We start from the raw sequence: 24,488 nt of genomic DNA, 5'->3' as shown, positions 1-24,488 counted from the left end.
TATTCCATCCTGATTGGCAAATTCCGAACATTGTTGGCCCACAATAACCTACCTGACCTGGTGGAGACCTGTGCTCCGAGTAGCACTTTTTCTAGTTACTTGTATCACTTCCAGAAGTTCCTAATTCTTTCAAGGTGGTAGTTGCGACCGTAGGTCGCAGTTACTTGCACACTATCCAAACCTCCACCGGCTGTCCCTCCGTCACTCCGTCACTCCCTCTGTCACACGTCACACGTCACACTTTTGCCCTGCTCATATCTCTGCAACCGTTGCCCCGATCCATGCCAGATTTTGCACACACACTCCTTGCCTGCCAAACTACAACCTCCAAGGACCCCCGGAGTTTCGGGGACCCCCAGGTCCCTGGGGGACCCCCAGGTGTAAAAAATTACCAAATGTGCAAAAATGACCAAATGACCACCCCAACGGGGCTGCTCACGGGGCATTCCCGGGGACCACCCACTCCTGGTGCTCCAGAACGGATGCAAAAGTGGTGGCGCCCCCAGTGGAGGACCCCCTGCCACTGCAGCTCACATAAAATGCCGTAACTCGGGCTAGGAGCGACCGGGAGAGCCGGGGCCGGTACCTATTCGTCCGCCTTGGCGGCGAGGAGACCCCACCCCTCATTTCTCACATGGCCCTCTAGCGCCACCATGAGGCCGATTCAGATTTTGCCCTAAAATCACGAAAATCACTACACAGTATGTCTACACTCATGTCAACAACATGGATCAGGAAGATTTTGGAAAAACACATTTTTGCTCTATTTATGGAGATAAGCGACCAACGGTCGCTTATCTCCCGATTAGGGAGTCTTACTGGTTATACTTACCGTATGTGTGATAGAAGATATTAGTGTTAGAGTTATCTTGTAATAACTACTTAACGTGTGATAGAAGATATTAGTGTTAGAGTTATCTTGTAATAATGACTTAACTGTTTCTTCAATGTGAAGAATATTCTGGTACTATATTTGGCCTTTAACCCCTCTTTTTCATTTACCGGCATTGCAGTACATTTTTATAATAATTCATGATCTAAAATCCAATCAGTGTTTTTGCCTTGTGTTTGTATTTGAGTATCATCCTAACAAGACAAACAGTACATTGTCCTGCACTATATGGTTACTGGTTCACATATCTACATATGTTATTTAGATACTGTAGCATGGTTTTTTTTGAGCGGTGGTAGACCGCTCCATAGCATGGCCGTGTGTGTGGGTCTGTAGCCTGTGTATCTGTGTATGTATGTATGTATGTGGGTCTGTAGCCTGAGTACCACTGAGTGACCAGAGAGGGTGCTGTTGAGTGATTCTAGTCTGAGCATCAACTGCAATACACACACACACACGCGCGCGCACGCGCGCACGCACGCACGCACGCACACACACACACACACACAGTAGTGCTGTTGCGCAGCCTCCACGACCACCGCTCAGTTCACACGGGTGTGATTTTTTTTTTACATACCTTAACCCAGCTGAGTGCTGCCCACATTGCGGAGGGGTGGGGGGAGCAATTAAAGGGGAAGACCACCCATTTTCGGTGTGATGTCATCACATTGTACTTTACAATACAAACCCCAAAATCAATCCTCCTGTTCTAGGCAACACAGAAGGGGGGGAACCTTTTTTCTATTTCCACACAACTCCTCTAAGGTATATTAATGACATATTTCAATATTGAAAATGGGTGGTCTTCCCCTTTAAGGGTTAGGTGTCTTGCTCAGGGACACTTCAACACATTGCTGGCATGGAATCGTACCTGCGATAACCAGGGGCTCTGGTTCCCCAGGTAGACTCACTAACCACTTAAAGGGATATTCCACTTTCAGTTTCAACAGCTAGGGAGCAGTAGAAGGCCCTCTCTCCACATACACACCCATTGTAACTTCAAACTCCATTTTAACCATGATAGATTCATTAAAAACACCCATTATCTTTTCTGGTGACTCATATTACCCTCCTAATACGTGAGCAGGCCGTGTTTTTTCGATAACTTTTTTTCATTTATTTTTAATAATTATTTGGGAAAATGGAAAAAATGAAATACAAAAAAATAATGATTAAAAATAAATGAAAAAAGTTATCGAAAAAACACGGCCTCCTCACATATTAGGAGGGTATTATGAGTCACCAGAAAAAAATAATGGGTGTTTTTAATGAATCTATCATGGTTAAAATGAAGTTTGAAGTTACAATGGGTGTGTGTGGGGAGAGGGCCTGGTAACATTACATCAAATATCTAAATATTAAATCAAGCTAATTAAAAACTGTCCAGGGTGTTCATAAAAGCCTGATTAGATGATAAAATTACCAAAAGTTTTTTTGAAAGTGAAAATATCCCTTTAACTATGGCCGCCCATCTTTAAACATGCTAGTAGTAACATGCTATTGACCATTTACCCTAATGCTTGTTGTAAATTGTAACAGGTCACAAACCTCTATCAGCTAGGGTACAACAAGGAGCTAAAGTACACACGCAGGGGTGAAAAAAACATGCATGTGTTTATTGAAATATATTTCATAAAATGAATTGACATGCTATATTATTAGTTATGACAGAAAAAGGTTTTCACTACTGTCATAATGATTATGAAACTATAAAATCCAAGAATGCTGGCCTATGGTAGCCTATAACAGTGGTATTACAGTAATTGGTTAATGTGACATTACCTCTCTGTTAATCATGTTTATTATTCAGCTCACCATGGATACACTGTTGGTTGTGCTTGAGGAATAGCCTACCTATAAAGACCATTAAAGCTCCGTGACAGTTGGGAATTGTGAAAAATGTCTTTCAGTTCTACTGTACCTCCCTGATGCTTGACAACAGTACAGTACAATTCCTCTTACATTCTATTATTTTTCTATTGTTGTTGCAATATGTCTGTTTTGACCATAGATGTGGTTTTGACTTTCAGTAGGCCTACCAATGTAATTTATGGAATACTGCCATCTAGTGGAGGCGAAACAGTAATGTCTTGAATAGATAGATACCTTTATTATCCCAAAAAACTCAGTAAAGCGGTGTTCCCATACCGGGAGTTGAACCCAGGCCGCCTGGGTGAGAACCAGGAATCCTAACCGCTAGACCATATGGGAATAAATACCCACTGGGGAGAATTAGGAATAAGGGATAATTTATTTGTATAAAAACATAACAACCACATACTGTAATCAGATGCACATCACACATGGCCAACATACAACTAATCTGAACCACACCCACTAACTGGGAGAGATTTGGAAGTCTCAGAGCAAATGGTATAGGCCTATTAAAAGATGCTGAATCTTCCATTTGAACTGTAGGCCTACATCAGGTGCATATGTTTCCAGCCCCAGGCCCACTCTGGTCCTCATTAGCAGGCAGCAGCTGCATGTTGGCTGGGACATTCATTGAGGGAAAGGTCAGTCCGATGATGCCCAACAAAGCTGCCATGGCAAATTCAGCATAATTTCTGCCTGTATATATTTTTTAGCCATGGGTATCTGCAAGTCAAAATGGTTGCTTGAGCATGAGCAAGTGTCAGCACAAGAGGCCTGGTAAATGTTAAGAATATTCCCCTTTTGCAAATTTAGAACATGTGAAATCTGTTTTGTGGATGGATAGTTCCTTGCTAAAAATGATAGAATTGCATTTTCATAACAATGCATTGAGAGACACCCCAGTCAGTGTATTATTAAACAGTATAGGGCCTTACTATTGTATGCACGCGCATGCATGCACACACACACACACACACACACACACACACACACACACACACACACACACACACACACACACAGACACAGACACAGACACACACACACACACACACACACACACACACACACACACACACACACACACACACACACACACACACACACACACACACACACACACACACATACATACACATGCATGCACACACAATTTATTTTCACCAGTGTCCTGCTTTTTACCTTCAGACAACACACATTCACACCTGGGAGGAGTCCAGTTCAACACAACGTTTCACTTTTGTCCACTGAGCAGATATAGTATGTTGCAGATATGCCATCCAGGCCTAGAATTTCATCTTTTTAGGGGCAAGGCCACTTGGCCTTTGGTGTTGTCCATTTTTTGATGGCACAACGGCCAAATGCTAGGGCAGGAAGGCCATCAAATAAAACAAGGTTTAGTCCATTGAAATAATTCACCGAATTGAATTTAGGGGTTAAACTTACTGCATTGGTTTAAAGTTGAGGTCTTAAAAAATGTATATCTGTTTAGTTCAATATCACTAAACCTTTTTTTCTACAGCAGTGATAGCTGAGTGGTTAGTGTCCATACCTAGGACTCCGGAGGTCCCAGAGGTCGCAGCCGCAGGTACGATTCCCTGCTCCAGCTATCACTGCCCCCCCCCCCCCCCCCCCGCGCGCCTTGTGCGAAGCACTGGGGGTCAGCTGGGTTAAGCTGAAAACTGAATTTCCCTTGTGGGTTGACATAGGTAAATTCTTCTTCTTTTCTTTTTCTTTTTTTTACTATTTTGAAAACTTTAATATTTCAAATAGCTGATCTCACAACATGCCGATGTACAGGGGTCATCATGTCAGCTTGTGATGGACATTTTGATAAATATTTTATTTTTGTCACGGACATACAAAATAACTGTCCAATAATTTTACAAAAGAACATACTGTATCATATTTGGCAAAATGATTGAAATTTCAGTTCCTAGTTTATTTATTTTTCTCAGTTCTCTGTCTGCTGGAAATGTCTCGTCAAATGATGTGTGGTTTGTCCGCAAGTTCTCTTTCTTCACCATCTTGCTGATGAGACAAATACTTTACAGAGCTCCACCAGTTCCATGTATGGTACACAAATACGTAAGGCTTCATTCACTTCTAGTAGTCAAATGATTTGTGGTTTGTCAGAAAGAGTCTTTCCAAGTTCCCTTTCTTCACCATCACGGCATTGTTTTTGCAATTCATTGTCCCATCAAAAAATATTGTTTTATTATTTTGTCTTTTGCCAAACTCATTCTACTGATCTCTTGTCTCATTAGCTGTGGTTGAAAGATAGTAGTAGCTTAATAAACAGGTAACAGTCCAGTAAAATTGATATGCTGCCAGGGTCAATCCTGTGTCAATTCACACAGTGAACAAGTATTATACTGTATGTTGATGAGAAAGACAGTGCGTAAGTGGTGTGTAAGGTACCAGTGGAACAAGTATTAGCAAACATTAATTCTCTCTCTGTCTTGTCTTGCATCCTCACCTGATACAATCATGTAGCCAACACAACATATTAATCATCCTGACACTTTACCAGTCCCCAAAATAATTCAAACAAATGCTTTATTATTATTATTATTATTGAATATTTAGGATAGATTATGTACACATGATAACCAACATACTAAATGTGCCACGGATATGGACAAGTCTTGCCACAGACACGTTTGTCTGTGTACGGACATGTTGATGACACCTGCAGATGTAGATCGGCCATTTGAAGTATTTTAAAATGTTTTCCAAAATATAAAAAAGGCAAAGAAGTTCATAGGAATAAGGGTACAGTCAGCTGGAGTAAGGCCACTGTGGCCTCAGGTCATGCCATTGGTTTGAGGGGCACAAGGCCAAACTGAGGGGCAACGACGGCCATGGCCTTCATGGCCTCCCTGAAAATCCTGCCCTGATGCCATCAATCATTTATTTTCCTCAATCCCATTTTTCACAGTCAACCTCGTGATGTGAACCAATGATGGTGTGGTAAGAAGTCATTAGGTTACCACGGCTTCCTAGACAGACAGACAGGCAGACAGACAGACAGACAGACAGACAGACAGACAGACAGAGACAAGCAGATGTTCACATTATTACTGGGACAATGAAATGTTATGTTACAAGCTCATGAAGCCCTGTGTTCCCAAAAACTAGATTGTTTCAGTTTCCAGCAAAGACAAACAGCACCACCCAATGGGAGGATATCATTTAAACAATGTCACATTGCTGTGCACTTTGCACTAAAGTCAAAGAGTTGCTTCAGTTTATAGCATCTGTTTTCCTGTTGTGATGCAGTGACAGTAACAAGAAAAAAAGGGAACTTACATGCTCACCAAATGAAGTTATCAGCACTCAAATTAAGTAGCATGTAACGCTTTTTTTAATAACGCAAAGCAGCATTAGGAATCAGACAAATGTATATGGGTGTGAAGTCTGCTTTTGGAATTCAAGATAACATACACATACCACGTCATAACCAGAAGTTTGAACTTGTTAGGTTCCATTAATAGTTTATTTTTTTTAAATGTCCGCTTTATATAGCGCTTTTCTAAGTACTCAAAGTCGCACTGGTCTGGGGTGTGTGTGTGTGTGTGTGGGGGGGGGGGGGGCTTTATTAGGGTGGAGAAAATCTAAAAGAAACAAATAAGATAAGTACAAGAATAAAATAATAATAAAAAATCACACCCGTGTGAAGTGGAGCTGTGTGTGTGTGTGTGTGTGTGTGTGTGTGTGTGTGTGTGTGTGTGTGTGTGTGTGTTGCAGTTGATGCTCAGGGCAGGCTAGACTCAACAGCACCTCTCTGGTCACCCAGGATCATGTGTACCGATTTTTGTGACATTTGACGAAAATATGTAGGAAAAGGAGCAAAAAGTGTGTTTTGGAGAAAATTCAAGATGGCGGAAAATCTATCCTGACGCAAATGGGCGTGGCCTATATGGGGAGATGCGTCTTGACCCAAGGAATCCAGGGAAAAAAGAATTTTAATTTTTCGACCTACGGTTCAAGAGTTACGAGACAAGTAGGCCGTTATAGCGCCACCATGAGGCAGAGTGGAAATGCTTTTGGGGATTCGTTGAGTATGCCACCCCCGACCTGTGGTTCAAATTCAGTGTTGACTGGACCTTTTGTTTGTGATTTATGGCTATTGTTTGCAAAACGGGCCCCTCCCGCTAACTTTGGAAGCGCGTTACGAACGAACGGAATGGACTATCGCAATATCCCTTGAGTATGTTCATTGCATAGGTTCATAGATCATGTGTACCGGTTTTTAAGACATTTGAAGAAAATATGTAGGAAAAGGAACAAAAAGTGTGTTTTGGAGAAAATTCAAGATGGCGGAAAATCTATCCTGGCGCAAATGGGCGTGGCCTATATCGGGAGATGCGTCTTGACCCAGGGAATCCAGGGTAAAAATAATTTTAATTTTCCGACCTACGGTTCAACAGTTATAGGCCAAAACGTAAACTGGGCTGTTATAGCGCCACCATGAGGCCAAATGACACAATTATTTTTTATTTAATCCTTGAAATCATTATGAACCTCCTCTCCAAGTCTTGAAACTGTAGCCCCTATGGTTTGCGAGAGAAAAATAATTGAATGTGAGTTTTTGCGATTCCCATTATAAGTCAATGGGGAAAATTAATTCACTAATAAATTAATATCAATTAAACTATTGAACCTTTCTCTTAGCCCACCATTCCCGAGTAAGCCGGTCGATTTGACATATGGCGCGAGTGTGTGGTGGCAAAACTGTGGGACTAGTAGCGTGCCGAAGTTTAGGAAGTTCAGGCTACATACGGACACACAGACCCACACAGCCACGTATAGGGAGCCTGTGTTTCACACAGCTCCAAAAAGGTAAAACAAGCTAAGAACATTCTCAACTCGACCTCAACTGGGACAAGCAATTTTGAACCACTGGGGTTTCAGGGCCGTTTTGAAGGAGGTATTGTATCTGATAGTGAGTGCATTCCAGAGGGAGGTTCAGAGCTTGGTCCTGGGGACTACCAGGAGGCTGGCATCACTGGATCTGAGGGGATGGGACATGGGGGATGGTGGATGTCAGAGAGGTATCGAGGCGAGACAGATTGTGGAGTGTCTTGTAGGTGGTGAGCAGTATTTAAAATACATTGCTCCATCAGATTTTATTAACATTATCATTCTAAATCATCCTAGTATATATTATTATTAATAAATCCCAGCTTTACCCCTGTATTCGGCTCCATGGTGGACTCAACCCTAGCAGCCAGTTGTGGTGGAGGATCTCCTGGAACATGAAAATAAATGCATGAGCATGTACACACTCTAAATGCACGCATGAGCCAGCAACAGCACCAACGTGACCAACTAGGAAACGAAGTTATCACAGAGGGTGCAAGATCAGAGACCTACACAGACCGTAAGGACTCAACCTCATCATGGAAATCTAATCTGGCTGCCTGACCTTAGTCAAACTAACTAGTTAAGTGAAGTAGAGGCTGTAAAGTTGATATAATGCAATGGAAAAGTGCCAGACTCTGGCTGAGTGTGATAGATAGCACATTATTGTGCATTGACCTAATCGATGCACAAAGGATAAATTGATCAGTCCCTCACCCACTGAGGGGAGAGAGCCTCTGTCACAACAGAATGAACCATCTTGCCTCTCTCTTCAATGACCTGGGACTTTCCATGGAAACCAGAATTACGCCAGAAGAGCGTGATGTTTGGGGATTTCCGTAAATAACAGAATTTCCTAGTGGCAATATCTACTTTGTGATTTAAGCACCATTCCCACCAGACACCACAACTACTGTATAAAGATAACTATAACTATATCATTCACCATTGTTTTTTTCTATAATCAGTGTGAATACTGCCATCCACTTGATGATTTTTAAAACTATACTTTTATCATTATAGTTATAGTGCTCAGTGTGAATGCCCTTTGACTACTTTATATGTCTGTACCTGGAAATAAAAGAGAACTGTTACATAACGCCTGCTATCGTCTGTCCAGTTGCAGGCCTACCGAGCCGTGTTACAGCCATGTTCATGTAGTAGATGCCTGGCAAACTGACACACACAGTGACAGACCCAACAGAATGGTGAGAATATGGCCATGTGTGGCCTCTTTTCCTCTGATTCACTGCAAACCAAATTACCAACCTGTTACTGCGACATGCATTCTGATAAGTATAGAATTTGTTGTCTTCTGTGTGAAAGGGAGCAGTATAGGAAGTGAGTTGCTGTGGCTTAGCAGAGAGGAAGGGCACAAAGAGGGCATTGTTAGGGGATGTCCTTGAGCAAGTATCACGATGTGTGGACTCTCAAGCAATGACTGCGTTATTTCGCTAACACAACACAATTGCAGACTCTCAGTCCCATGCCAGTCTCTCATGCTGGACACACACTAGCTGCCATGCACACAAACATTCACACATAATTATGCGTTCTTGGAATTGTTTCTACTTTGCCCAAAAACCAAAAGCAGTTGTTTTGGAAAGAGCTAAGCAACTTAAGCCATAGCAATTTAACAATATTCTGTCTTGGGAAGACTGGAAACATTGTCCAATTACCTTTAGCCAATGAATCAGCTGCTTTCCTGTCTTGGGTAATGTACAGGGCAGTCATGAGGAAGAACAATCCACCCAGGACTCCAACAAAGGGACAGAGAAGGAAGCTGTACTCTAGACTGCGGAACCTCCACTCATACGATTCAGGGTTGTACTTACTTATAGCATCAGATATCTAGAGAACAGCGTGAAACAAAAGAGGTAGTGGTCAGTGATACATACTGTAGATACGACAACACTGGGTTTACCAAAGAGACAGCACATTGTCGCAACATATCCACTGTTACTGTTAAAATCTTGTTGAAATACACAACGCAATATGAAGAGGTCATTGAGCTATATTTTCATCCATGCCTAAACTTATTTTCCATTTTTTTACTATTTTGAAAAACATTTTCAAATACTTCAAATAGCTGATCTACATCAAAACCTTGTGAGCTTGTAGATCAGCTATGGCATGGACGAAAATAGGGCACAAGAAAGATGTGTTTGCATAGACATATATATTCCAAGAAGACTAATATGGAATCTATGGATAAGCTAAAATAATTTGAATCTTCCTGAATCCTGACCAGGCCTAGAATTTCGTCTTTTTAGGGGCAAGGCCACTTGGCCTTTGGTGTTGTCCATTTTTTTATGGCACAAAGGCCAAATGCCAGGGCAGGAAGGCCATCAAATAAAACAAGGTTTAGTCCATTGAAATAATTAACTGAATTTAAGGGTTAAACTTACTGCATTGTTTTAAAGTTGAGGTCTTTAATTTTATTATCAGTTTAGTTTAGTTCAATATCACTAAACCTTTCTTTCCTTTTTTTTTTACTATTTTGAAAAAACATTTTTTAATATTTCAAATAGCTGATCTCACAACATGCCGGTGTACAGGGGTCATCACCATGTCAGCTTGTGATGGACATTTTGATAAATATTGTATTTTTGTCACGGACATACAAAGTAACTGTCCAATAATTTTACAAAAGAACATACTGTATCATATTTGGCAAAATGGTTGAAATTTCAGTTCCTTAGTTTATATCTTTTTCTCAGTTCTCTGTCTGCTGGAAATGTCTCGTCAAATGATGTGTGGTTTGTCCGCAAGTTCTTTCTTCACCATCTTGCTGATGAGACAAATACTTGACAGAGCTCCATCCAGTTCCATGTATGGTACACAAAACGTAAGGCTTCACTTCCTTCTAGCAGTCAAATGATTTGTGGTTTGTCAGAAAGAGTCTTTCCAAGTTCCCTTTCTTCACTATCACGGCATCGTTTTTGCAATTCATTGTCCCATCAAAAAATATTGTTTTATTATGTTGTCTTTTGCCAAACTCATTCTACTGATCTCTTGTCTCATTAGTTGTGGTTGAAAGATAGTAGTAGCTTAATAAACAGGTAACAGTCCAGTAAAATTGATATGCTGCCAGGGTCAATCCTGTGTTAATTCACACAGTGAACAAGTATACTGTATGTTGATGAGAAAGACAGTGCAGTGCGTAAGTGGTGTGATGTAAGGTATACCAGTGGAACAAGTAGGGATGGGTATCGTTCACCTTTTAATCGATACGATATTAGCAAACATTACTTACTCTCTCTGTCTTGTCTTGCATCCTCACCTGATACAATCATGTAGCCAACACGACATATTAATCATCCTGACACTTTACCAGTCCCCAAAATAATTCAAACAAATGCTTTATTATTATTATTATTATTGAATATTTAGGATAGATTATGTACACATGATAACCAACATACTAAATGTGCCACGGACATGGACAAGTCTTGCCACAGACACCTGACACCTGCAGATGTAGATCGGCCATTTGAAGTATTTTAAAATGTTTTCCAAAATATAAAAAAAGGCAAAGAAGTTTATAGAGATAAGGGTACAGTCAGCTGGAGTAAAGGCCACATGTGGCCTCAGGTCATGCCATTGGTTTGAGGGGCACAAGGCCAAACTGAGGGGCAACGACGGCCATGGCCTTCATGGCCTCCCTGAAATTCCTGCCCTGATCCTGACTAAAGAATATTGATGATTTCTCACCATTCCTATCAGGTAGGGACTCCCCGCATCACCCAAGAGATGACACACCATAATCTGGAGCGCCTCGGCCGTGGCCCTTCTGTTTGGCACAACAACATACTGAAGAACACAGAACAACACACACGTCACTTTATGTTTAAGCAGACTCTGCTACTCTGCTGATTCTAGTCATTGATGCAAAACTCAAACTCACCAGCAATATGTCAGCCAGTATGGGCCAGTTCAATGATATCAGTGTCTCTCCAAGGAAAATGAACACCTAAAACAGATGTGATTATGACATGGAGCTATCATATTTCCTTATCTTCCACTAAATGTTACATGCAATGGCTGTTATAGGACAGTGGCTCTCAAAGTGGATTCCAAGGACTTTGTGGGTTCCTTTGTGGGGTCTAATTTGACCCATACAAGTCTGTAACTCTAACAGTGTACCAATGGATCCATTTGGTTCCATTTGTATACTGTCAGAGTTAAGGTGAGACCTTGAAATGTAAAGGTCTGAGAAACACTGTTATAGGATACCAGCAATGGAAAAAGGGTGACTTTCTTACATAAGTGGCAGGGATGCTGATTGATGCAAAGAAGATGGCTAAAAAGAAACAAGGGGCTGATCCCAGCATGCCCACAGCACAGATTACTGGATCAGCATTGGGCACTTTGTCTCTCAGGCACCTGGAAAATGCAGTTCCAAGACACACTCCCAAAATGCCTGTCACCACTGTAACGCCACCAAAGATGTAACTGTTCAGGAGAGATGAAGTGCATTGTTCCATTAAAATCCCTTACATACATAATTGATGTAATTTGATGTAATGATGTAATTGATGAAGTAAAAGTATCAATACCGCAATAAGTAAAAGTCTGGAATTCAAAATGTACTTGAGTAAAAGTACAAAAAGATTGGTATCAAAATGTACTTAAAGCACCAAAAGTACAAAATGTTTGAAAATAGCAGATCTACAAGCTCACAATAGTGGATCGGCTATTTTTAAAATTGTACTTAAGTAAAGTAGGGCAGGCGACTTAAGTAAATGTACTTAGTTAACTTAAAATCCCTCACATACATAATTGATGTAAAGATACTGTAGAAGAGGTGGACCGAAGCCCGGCCCATACCTGTCTGAGTTGTCGCAGGGCTCCTGGACGCACGGCACTCGGAGTCCCTGTGTGACCTGAGCTCTGGAGAGGAAGGTGGGCGTCCAGAAAGCCAGGGCTCCGGTCAAGAAGGCCATGGCCGTCACTCCCATGGAAGACCACACAAAACTCTTACTGGAGCATCACAGGGACAAGTAAAATGCACAGTAAATAGCAGGACGTTGTGAACGCAAATCAGTGTCACTTTTATTTTGTGAAGGCTGTACATTAACAATTAACGCAAGTAATTTCCTCGCCTACTTCTTCAGAAGGTATTTGATGTCTTCCATGTATGAGCTCTGTCCTATGATCCCTTCTCCATTGGTTTCTGCTGCCCCTCTGGGGGGGTTGGGGCATAAGAAGATGAGCAGGACAACACCCACTACACCTAAAATGGGATTGAGCTTATGACACAAAGAATAGTATCATATATTGTAAGTGCACAACCAGTTTATATAGAAGAAGATTTATTTGTAGATCTGAAACAGTACACTATTATTTGATATGCATGATGTGAATCTGTTTACCCTAAGAGCCCAACGCCAGTCCCCTGTGAGAGTGGCTATGGATGATCCTGTTATATATCCAAGACCACTAAGAAAAACAAAACACATAGTTGTGTAACCCCTTTCAGCCTGAAGTCTTAAACATTCATTAATATAAACTGTCTGTATCTGAAGATGTCTAACCTGCCGACAGGAATGAAGATGTAGAAGGCAGCGATCATGATGGTCCTCATACCACCAGTAAAGAGGTCTCCAATGATGGTAGGAGCGACAGTGGAGTAGCTGGCTTCTCCTGTCCCGACCAGAGCTCTCATCAACACCAAGAACCAGAAATACTGTAAAGATAAGGTTAATTAGATTGTTTTTAAAACATCAAAGGTTATAACAGTCTATTTCACATGTTTATGGCCAAGAACAGACTGCTTAGTTTGTAAATAATGAGCAATACTTCCTCAAAGGGCATTGATCTGTCATATCGTACTAGTATACACCATCAAGGTATATCTAAATGTATTTCATCCTTAAGTTTTGAACCTGTATATTACATTTTGGCACATTCATATTTGGTCTTCTGTGGCTATGGGCTGCCATAATGAATGCTTACTCATACAACCTGAACTGCACTCATGTTCTGAGGAAAGCATAACATAATTCTAAGCAGAAGCAGCAGCAGTGCTACCCTAGATTAGAATGTCATTTAAATGGGAAGATCAAAAAGATGGCAGATGAATGGTGCTTCTGTTCTTGAACAGTGCATGTGTACACACCAAATTCTGGAGTTTTCAATTACCGACTCGCTGACAAAGGAGCTGGCCAAGGTAGTCACAAGCCACACACTCAGGCCAACAATCATGATAACCTTCCGGTTGTAGCGGTCGCCAAGGTAACCGAACAGAGGAGCCAAAAAAATGAAACTGCAGATGAAAACTGTAAATATGTTAACATTTTATGCAAAGAATCTACATGTCAAATCATTATTTGACATCATGCAGAGAGAGTCATTTACTTGCAACATGTTGCCACAGATTGATTGCAAGCACACACTCCAAACAATGATTAAAGCTATAAGCCAATGTACCGGTATCAGAAGACAAACACACCACCTACTGCACATTTTGGCCCAGTTTGAGTACAGATAACTCCATTTTCAATACAAGTTAAAGGACAGATGGTCATGGAACTTATTTGAAATTCAAAAACAATTAGGGCGTAGTCTTTTACAAATTACTTTTATATCCTATTATTATCATTCAAACAATGCAAGATTGGAAACGGTAAAAAGTGCTTGAGAATGTAGTTTTGCATTTGACTGCATTGTTATACCTGTCTGTAGAAGTCCAGATGTGCTGTCATTTATATCAAAGAATTTCTGTATGTTGAGAAGGACTCCTTCATGTAAAAAAAAGATTCAAGAAATCACGTTATGTCTGAGCGACACTGGTGTGCAACAAGTAAATCACCCTTAGTGGTCCCCATCAAACAAGAGGTAGCTTATTATGCTATGCATACAGTACACTGTGGATGTTGCATACAGTACACTGTGGATGTAAAGAGGAGATCATTCAACCTGCTATTGTGTATCGATCCATGTAGTTGAGCAAGTTGACATAACAGAGCACAGCCACTGCTATGTACGAGCGCGCAGGGGATATGACTGGTTGTGGTTTCACCTCTGTGGCTGGTAGAAGTGAGGATAGGCTATTAACAATGGAACCATAGCGTGGAGTAGAGCTGTGACTGTTACTCAGAAGAGTTGTCCCTCCATCTTGTTGGAGCAGCACTGGTCTGTTCGACTCCATCGTACCAGGCTTGTATTTACCTGAAAGCAGAGTATGTTTATAGAATGTAGAAGGTAGACCTTTATTCATCCCGTGTGGATTTCAGTTTCATCTTCGCCCAGCTGATGGCTGCTCAGAGGTGCTTGGGAAGGGAGCAGTTTTATGGGGCTTAAGTGTTTTGTTCAGGGACACCCCGACATGTAGGCTGGGCGGATTTGGGGGTTGAACCAGTGATCTTCTGATCCCCAGACAGCCTCTGTTTCTACCCACTAAACTATGTCCGCTCCTAAATATATGCTACAGTATATACAGTAGTTATATATATGACCTTAGCTGTGTAAACAAGTCAACCTGCTAAACATGACATTTTAGTGCCATAATTGATTTATTTGGGAATATATACTGTACAGTGGGGAAGTAGGCCTACAGATATTAATTCAATATCTAATGGAAAAATAACAGTGTTTTTCTGCTTCAGTACAATACAGTTGCTAATGAGACACAATTACTTGCTAACTGCTCAGGTCATACAGTAACATAACCTGACCATTGTTTTAGCAGTTCTCTGTGTTAATCCACTTTAGGCATTAACTTAATGCAGTTTGTGGAAATAGAAATTGTGGAAAAGTTTCAGAATAATGTTCCTGAAAACACAAGCACAGTAATCCTGTCCACCCACACACACACACACACACACACACACACACACACACACACACACACATAAAAAGCATGTATAAACCCACATCCATTCACATGATGCACACACACACGCGCACATGCTCGGGCGCGCGCGTGCACACACACACACACACACACACACACACACACACACACACACACACACACACACACACACACACACACACACACACACACACACACACACACACACACACACACACACACACACACACACACACACCTGAGTTTTGAACACTTTGAACTCATGTAAACTTTATTGTCTTTTTTTCAGTTATTGACCAACTTGACCACAGGATTTTAAACCCAGGGCGAAAACTATAATGACTGAGGGTTTGTATTTAAAGGTTTGTTGTGGTGATTGTGGTCAAGGTTTGTGTGTAGGTGGGTGTGTGTGTGTGTGCGCGCGCGTGTGTGTGTGCGTGCGCGTGTGCACGCGAGCACGGGTGTGCGTGTGTGTGTGCATGCACATGTGTCACTCTCTAATATTGTTATCTATAGTATATACTATGTGTGCAATTTGTGAGGGGAAAAGTGCTGCACAAAGCACAAGCGTTCAGTGGCAAAGTATACAGGCTTGTTGCTTGTGTGCGGCTGTGATTACTCTTCTTTTTGATGTGGCATACATACAGTAAATGCATACATTACATACGTTCAAGGCCTATTGTGACGCCATCAAAGGAGTATTTTGCAAGACACTTTATGTATATACACTTATATATTATTCGCCCCCTCTATTGATGCACCTTCTCTTTATTGGTACTGTACTGCTCTTGTCTTTGTTTTGTTTTTTTCCCCCTCTTATCTATCTTTTCTTACGTCTCTGTAACTTTGTAAATAACTGTATACTGCTGTGCTTCTACAATATATATATATAATAAAGGTATCTATCTATCTATCTATCTATCTATCTATTGAGACTGGCTGTGCACAAGTAATATGAATGAAAAATAAATAAAAAATCTATCCTATTATCAGTCTACAGTAAGATGCTGTAAATAATCGGCTACAGTCCCAGCTGCCCACTGTGATGTGTGTCAGCCTGGGTAATATTAACGCTCCTGTCTGTGAACAAAAAACCCTGGGATTGAATGGGTGGATTTCATGAAACGTCGTGAGAATGATCAGTATGCTCAAGTCATGGTCAAAATGACACAATCAGTTATATCTCAGGTCACATACTGTGTATACAAATGAGGTTTGATGGCTTGGAAATAAAACAGTTGATCAATCTATCAAATTGTATAGATATTTCTGGATCTTGGGTTCCTACAAGCCAAAAGGGTTATCGCCCTTTCATGGAAAAAGACAGGGAAACCTAGCATCGCACAGTGGTTTAAGGAACTGTCTTTGTGCCTTCCCATTAGAAAGAATCACATACACTCTCAAAAACAAACAAGAGCTATTTGAGAAGATATGGGGGAATTTTATCCAGTATGTCAAGGGTAATGATCTTTCTTATTTAATGGAGGAACCAGGTGTGGGGTAGCTGCATTCTCTCTGCAGCCACTTGTCCGGCCTTATGGCATAGGACTCTGGGTGTAAATAGTGTAAATAGTATATGTGCTCTTTGTATAATAATTATTTAATACTCTTATGTGTCGTGTTAGTGTCAGTTCTTTTTTTTTTCTTTTTCTGTATGTTGTTGGATTTTCTTTTTTGCTTGTTTCGTCTGTATGTAGCATATTATAGTCCTGTATACCGGTATGTTGTTTTGTATGTCTCTTTAAAAAATCAAACCTCTGTTCGAAGTGGAGCGGTGAATCTGAGCGTGTGTGTGTGTGAGTGCGTGTGTGTGCGTGCGTGCGTGCGTGTGTGTGTGTGTGTGTGTGTGTGTGTGTGTGTGTCTGTGTGAGTGAGTGGTGAGTGTGCCTGGCCTGCACAAAACAGCGCCCCTCCTTTAACTAGTGTGTTGTGTGTGGCCACTCAAGGTATTGCCAGGCTACGGACACGGCCAGCCACCCAGCCACCCACCCAGCCACCCAGCCACCCAGCCAGCCACCCAGCCACCCACCCACGGACATACCCACGGACATACCTGTCTATTGGGAGCGCTTTCACCGCTCCAAAAATGAAAAACAAAAATAAACATATTGTTTAAAAAACGATTGCATAGATATATTGGAGCAGGCAGCCTCCTCCGGTGTGTAGTGTGTTCCATTTCATAAGATTTATAATAACAACAATAACCTACAGTTTAAGTAGATGGAGTGTATGCTGTATGAAGAGATCTACTTTTCTTTGTTTCCCTGTCATTATTTTGTTATCATGTTGCTATGCTGCTGCAATGTCCCAAGGAGTTGAACGAAAGTAATGTTTACTCTTATACACAACACGAGACATAAGAACTTTGAATCCTTGAACCCTATGAAAAATCTAAACATTTTCTTTCACAACAATGTTTATCAAATTAATACTTCATTTCAAACATGGCCTGTGAATATTGAATGGTTTCTGGAATGGCTTCTTATGGTGAATCCAATGCATTCAGCCCAGTTTGGAGTCAATTGCATGCACTGGCAACTTTCAGCTATTATAGTTTAACTTTCTTTGTAGGCAAAAATGGACCTATACTGCTCAAGCGTTGGCTGCTGAAACCCATATAGATCAGGCTCTGCAGAAGTCTTACAAACACAATCAGTTTTAAAATACCTATCATGTTCTGAGGTTTCAATATCAACACATCAGTATAATAACAATGTATTGTCTCAAAATAAAACTTAAATCAAAACTAGCCTTACCTACAAAGTCTTGACAGTGATGTTCTATTCACTACATTCCATATTAGTAGTTCTCAGTGATTAAGGTAACTCCACGAATATACCAGGCTTGAAGATGTACAACCGAGATCTCCCTATTCTAATTATGCTCTGTGTCATATTAAGTTAGCAAAGGGACCAGCCCCCTTCTGGGCTGGTCATGCGCTTTCACGCAGATCAACCCTGTGATGTAATGTTGTACACAAGCCTTCTGTCCATTTGTCTTCTTCTTCTTTTAACTCTTTGTGCAATGTCCCTGCCCTGGCCACTAGAGCATGCCCTTAATCAATACATGAATAATGTTTCTATACTTATTGGTGTATATAATTCTGCTACTATTATGTACAAATACAATAGATAATTTTTTATTTTCTTTAAAATGGACACAATATACTCACTCATACTTCTTGGGTGGGAAAATAAATGCATGTGCTGGTGTCTGAAATCATACACATGAATTATCAATATGCCTGTCAATTTGGCTGACCATGTTCGATCACATTCATTCAGTATTCATGCACCAAGCCATCAACATTCGATTAGAGGGATTTCCAAATTGTCAGCTTCCTAAAATAATGGCCCATGTAAGCTTTTCAGAAAACAGAAAGAATAAAACTAGAAAGCTGCAATTCTGAGAAATTGCAAGTGTGGTTGCATTGACGCGAGTCACGAGGAATCCACTTGGAAATGAATTCCGTCTTTATATTATCGCCTATATTGTGAAGTGAAGCATGACCAAAATCCTCATTTTCTGTTGTGCAAAGGTTAACAAAAAACAGGTTTGCTTTGCTGGCAAAAAATCTCAGAACTAGAACAATAGTGTCTTGCCTACCACACTAATTAAACAAATACATAATATATGATGAACATATGACCAACAGTGATAAAATGATGACACAAGAACTGTTGCCCAAACACAAACAATGATACTGACGGGCCTCTCTTGGAAAACAGATTTTAATCTCAATGAGTACTTTTGCTTGTGGTTATTTTGGTTATAGGCTACTGACATAGGCCTATATCTCCTAGTATCTCTGCAGTGCTATACTGCCACCTGCATGTGTGTCAGGCTCCCAAAATGACAGGCACGGCCAATTTGTATGGGTGTATTGTGTGTGTGTGTGTGTGTGTGTGTGTGTGTGTGTGTGGATATACATATATATATGGGTCAGTGACGTGACGCCCCAAAAAACATGTTTTTTAAAAAACTTTAAATAGCAGGCATAAAAATTATTTACTTTTGTTCTACTCACTCTCAACTTTATGGAAACACATTTTGTTTTTAGATATTTTATTGGAATCAGACTTTATTGAGCAGTTTGTTGTACTTGTGCCTAAAACCGTCATCTGGTGTGACATGACAATAATTGTTCATAAAATGAAAATGGAGTACACCTTTCTTAAGTTACTCACTTTATCAAAGTCCTTTATCATAACTAACCTGTGATCCACTATAGTTTTGTGAAAATTAATTGAATCTGTATATTTTTTTCATAATCAACACTCTGTGTGAGGCCCATGTTGTCGATCTTTCAACATATTTAAATTTTATTCTGACAAAAACTTTCTTTAAAATTACACAAATATTTGTGACTCTTCCTGATACTATTTTCTATGTAAACCATACACATTTTTTCGGTTTCATCATTAATAAAGGTATGATTTCTCACTATTTGGAATGTCACACCAGATGACTTGGTGTCACACCAGATGACCATATCTTCATGTGTCAAAGCAAACTGTGTTTTAACCTACCTATTAGTGAGTACTGAACTTTACTGATTGATTAAACAATTACCCAGGAAAAACAGCAACAGTAAAATTGCTTTAACATTAAATAACATGGCCTTAATATTTCTGAACAGGATAGTATTGTTGGGCCTTAACATAGGATAACAAAGAATTGTAGTAGTAGATGGATGATGAGGATGTGCACAGGAATGCTACGCACACCTAAGTCTTCTGCCGGCCCACGGCAGAAGGATCTTAAAGAGACAATAAGGTGCATAGCCACACTGGGAGCCAAGGCAACATTTTATTAACACCAATTATTGGAAACAACTCAGCATTCAGGTGTATTACTTTTTTCCGAAGTCTCCTGAACTTGAACACAGCATTTTGAGTTGAACAAATTTATTTACTAATCATGTCGTTACACCACATCTCCACTAGCTAAAGAGTGCTGGGTTGTGCAACTCCGAAAATAGCTGATCTACAAGCTCTCGCAGCACAATGCGTTGAGAGCTTGTAGATCAGCTATTTTCGCTATGTTTGTCTCGGGTCCTACCTTACCTCATTGTCCAGTCCAGTGAGTGAAAGTACAAAAGTATTAGATTAGATTAGAATAGACATTTAGACTGCATTGTACATCAGCCAGTCACATTTGGTGAGGGTATAGACATTTAGACTGTATTGTACATCAGCCAGTCACATTTGGTGAGGGTAGCAAACCGTTTGCCCTGTTGCGGTTCTGCTATGCCACAGACAACTTCCTGCTCTTTGTAGAAAATGCAGTCTCGCCCCTTTGGCCAGACAAAACCATTTTTCATTTTTCCAAGTTGATTCATGCAGTTTATCTCTAGCCCCTCCTTATTAATGGTAACAATCTGCCCCACATATGGCTTTCCCTCATATTTGATTATGACAAACTGTCCTTGTGTGTATTCATCTGAGGAGGTGTCTGAATCCTCAGCTTGGGCCTCTCCAATAGATGCACTTGTGTCCAGCACCTGAGTAGAAGACCTTCAGGAGGAGACATTTAAATGTAATTTATTTGTCAGGTAGATTGTTTTTAGTAGTAAAATGTAATTACTAGCAAGTCCTCAAGTTTGCCAAGTATGTTATACTCACTGAGCTCCGGAAGCTGTTTTGGGCCTGCAGCTGACCTGGGAAGGGGGCAGTTCCGCAGATGGGCCACCACTTAGTTAAGGAAGAAAAGGAATGAATGGATGACATAAGTTACTTTATTGTCATTAAACAGGTACAATTACAGGTATCATAAAATTGGCAAAGAGAATGATTTAGTTATACTTACTCATCACTTGTCTTGTCACCTGGCACCTCAGCCCTGGAGACTTGGTCGAACTGTAATTTCCGTGGGTTGTGACAGGTGCAGATCTGAGGAAACTGGCAGAAACAACTCAGGTCTCTGTAAACTATCTTTCCCGGGAAGATAGAAAGAACCTGGTGCGTAGTGCTGATGCCAGTCACTGGACGCACTGATGGAGGGACCATTTCATCCATGTTGGATATCTTCTCTTCTTCGATCCACATGACAGTGACTTTTTCAGAGGACTTCTGTAAATACTCACACAGATCCCTCGGTGTTTGTAGGTCACTGCCTCCGAGGACATACATGTCTGCCTTACGCTTCAGCACCCCTCCCACACCATCAGGTGCGCCCTTTCCATGGGAACGCTCTGAAAAGTTCCAGGTGACCCTCTTGAATCCCCATGTATAAGGAATGCTGCTCATGAGGAAGCAGTTTGTGCGATTCCGGTACTGGGTTGCTGGCCCATCACTGAGGACATGCAGGGTGTCAATTGCATTGTCTTGTTTTCCTCGGAAATCATCAATAACTGGCTTGATGTGTGCCCACACAGCACGCTCATCATGGCGTAAGGACTGTGAAATGGTGGCATAGCACTGGGAGCCACTGACTGAGTAGGCAACTCCGGTATGCACTGTTGCCTGCTGCCTATTGCCACCAAAATGAAACGCCTGAATCTCTGTGTTTAGTTTACATGCATAGTTCTCAGAAAAGTCTATATGCAAGACCATTTCATTGGGTTGGATGCTCTCCTTGATGTGTCTGAACTGCTTCACCTGATGAAGCCAGTTGAGCTGATGACTTGCAATCGCACTGAGCCTCTGGTTGAACACATCAGTGAGTTCTCCATGTTTGTGTATTTTGGAAATAATAAAATCACATTTTCTGTACCACCCATTTTCTGTTGTCAAGTGTCTTATATTAACTGCTTATAACGGATAGTTATTATAAAGTGTTACCACAATATAAGGTTTAGGTTTCTGTGAAGGGGTTTCTGCTCTGTCTGATGAATTTGCTGTATCACCGAATGAAGCTAAATTAAATTATGTAAAAATGTTTAAAACGTTGTTTTAAACATGTTAAAATGTTTTAAATGGACAAAAGAAACATGGGACTTGTTATTTATAGTTATGTCTGTAGGAAAATACAGTATATATCATCTGGTGTGACAATCAAGTCATCTGGCGTGACAAGCAGATATGTCACACCAGATGACGAAGTGTCACACCAGATGACGTTTTCTGCATTTAGGACTACCTTGAGGCTACCAGGTACACATTAGCATGCTAACAACATGCTAGCTATAACAAAACAACCTAGATTTACATGTAATTATGACCAAAGTTTCAAATAACTTTTGCTTTATTAATGAAAAAGGTGTCACACCAGATGACATCCAGAAGTGCCACACTTGTCAAAGTTTCAACAAGATGGCATTTCATGAAAATGTTAAAATCATAACTCACCTCAGACACCTGTCTTGCAGTTGTGCTGGGAGTGCTGAATAGCCTTACAGAAGAAGGACCTCTCTAGCCCAGTAGGTGTCCAAATTATTGCCTGTTTAATTTTTCCAAACTAGTGTCACACCAGATGATTTTGGTTTGGGGGACAAAATCTTTTTGATCAGAAATGACTGAAAACATTATGCTTGGACTTTGAAAAGATATAGGCTCACAAATAGACATTTGTTTTTGCCTAAATTCATTTTTAAATGAATTTTAGCAATTCTTTTTCTTAGTTTTATTCAAGTTCCCACTTTGAGAAACAAGGTCGGGACAGTCACACCAGATGACATTTACCATGTTTGGTTGAAGATTCTGAAGAAATGAGGAATGAAATGTTTTAATCTTGAGTAAGTTCACATAAAGCTTAATGTCCTGCACAATATTCAGAAGGTTTTTGACAAATATATTTTTTATTTATACATGTTTGACACCGAGGACAGCGAAAACGCTACGTCACGTCACCCACCCATATATATAAATATATACATTTTAAAACTAACAAATCTAAGAAATTCTTCACGTTCGTTCGCGTGGAACCACTTCTCTATCACCTCAACTCAAAGGCACTAAAATCAGAACCACAGACCTCTCAAGACAAACTAATCAGACTACTACTAGACCTCACACCTAGGACTCATTTGGCTTGGGTGGGATGGCTCAGGGAGGGCAGAGTACAGCAACTTGCCTGTCTATGGTCCTGCTCCAGTGCAGCGGTGCCCATGCATGTACCTGTCAAACTAATGAAAAGAGTGAGAAACGCCCAGGCACAACACCAGAGCTCCACTGATCTCATTCACTCATTCCCCCTCAGATACGCAGGGAGGACAAAAAAATGCCAAAACTCAAAATAAATAAATAAATGAAAATTATAAAGACAGAAATGCACAAATAATTTATAAATAAATAAATATGCAAGGAAATGTAAAAACAATAATTAAATCTATATATTTAAGTGACATTTCGGCACAAACATGGGGATGATACATGATTCTATTTATCCATAGCTATTCCCTACCACCAGCCATCAAAAAGTGTGACTCCTTTACCCTCCTTCAAAACCGCCATTCAAGAGCTGTCACCAGCCATCAAAAAGTGTGACTCCTTAAGCCCGTATCAGAGTCTACGGTGGAGACCTATCCACCGCAAATTTGAGGTGGAAAGCTTTCCACCTCAAGTCAGAAAATAAGTGCAGGCCATCATAGTCACGGCCCACGGTGAAGTCCTTTACCCCGTCTAGAACGGTTCAGGTCGACCAATCAGTGAACGGGGTGTAGAGCCTGTCTGTCTGATAGTAAAAACAGAGAGATGTGTTGGGACTCACGGTGGAAAGCTCTCCACCGTGAGGAATGATGTAACGTTGTAGTTTCATGACTCAAAAAGACTCGAAAAGACTACACAGCGGTGTAAAGCCTTCCACCGCGGACCCGACTATGATACGGGCTTTACCCTCCTTCAAACCCGCCATTCAAGAGCTGTCTGTCTGCAATTTGCAACTGGACCTATATAAGTCTTCTAGCTTGGCAAAAGAAATGAAATTACCCTCACTGTTTTTCTGTAAATATATTTGTACCGATCCTAGCCTATTGATGATTACTTAATAATCATCTTGATGCATTTCCAACGGCAATGTACATCGGCACAGTAGAGGGCGCTACACGCGACATACTTAGAAGTGACGCGAAATAGACATTATGCAGAAGAAGGATGA

General features: G+C 40.8%; 1 protein-coding gene across 1 annotated transcript; it reads right to left on the bottom strand.

The window, feature by feature from the left end:
• Positions 1 to 7,758: 7,758 nt before the first annotated feature.
• spns3 (SPNS lysolipid transporter 3, sphingosine-1-phosphate (putative)) lies at positions 7,759 to 14,687 on the bottom strand (the record flags this gene model as incomplete). Its single annotated transcript, XM_080749368.1, has 12 exons — positions 7,759 to 7,784; positions 9,313 to 9,484; positions 11,348 to 11,446; positions 11,541 to 11,606; positions 11,899 to 12,088; positions 12,464 to 12,616; positions 12,743 to 12,885; positions 13,009 to 13,075; positions 13,171 to 13,322; positions 13,778 to 13,914; positions 14,311 to 14,376; positions 14,555 to 14,687. Coding segments are annotated over 12 exons (1,404 nt in total), but the record flags the coding sequence as incomplete, so codon positions are not given.
• Between the last annotated feature and the right edge of the window lie 9,801 nt (positions 14,688 to 24,488).

Source organism: Nannobrachium achirus (assembly GCF_963921795.1).
Source record: "Nannobrachium achirus genome assembly, chromosome: 19".
Taxonomy (NCBI): domain Eukaryota; kingdom Metazoa; phylum Chordata; class Actinopteri; order Myctophiformes; family Myctophidae; genus Nannobrachium; species Nannobrachium achirus.
Note: the sequence above shows the minus strand (reverse complement) of the source record. Positions and strands in the feature narration are given on the sequence as shown.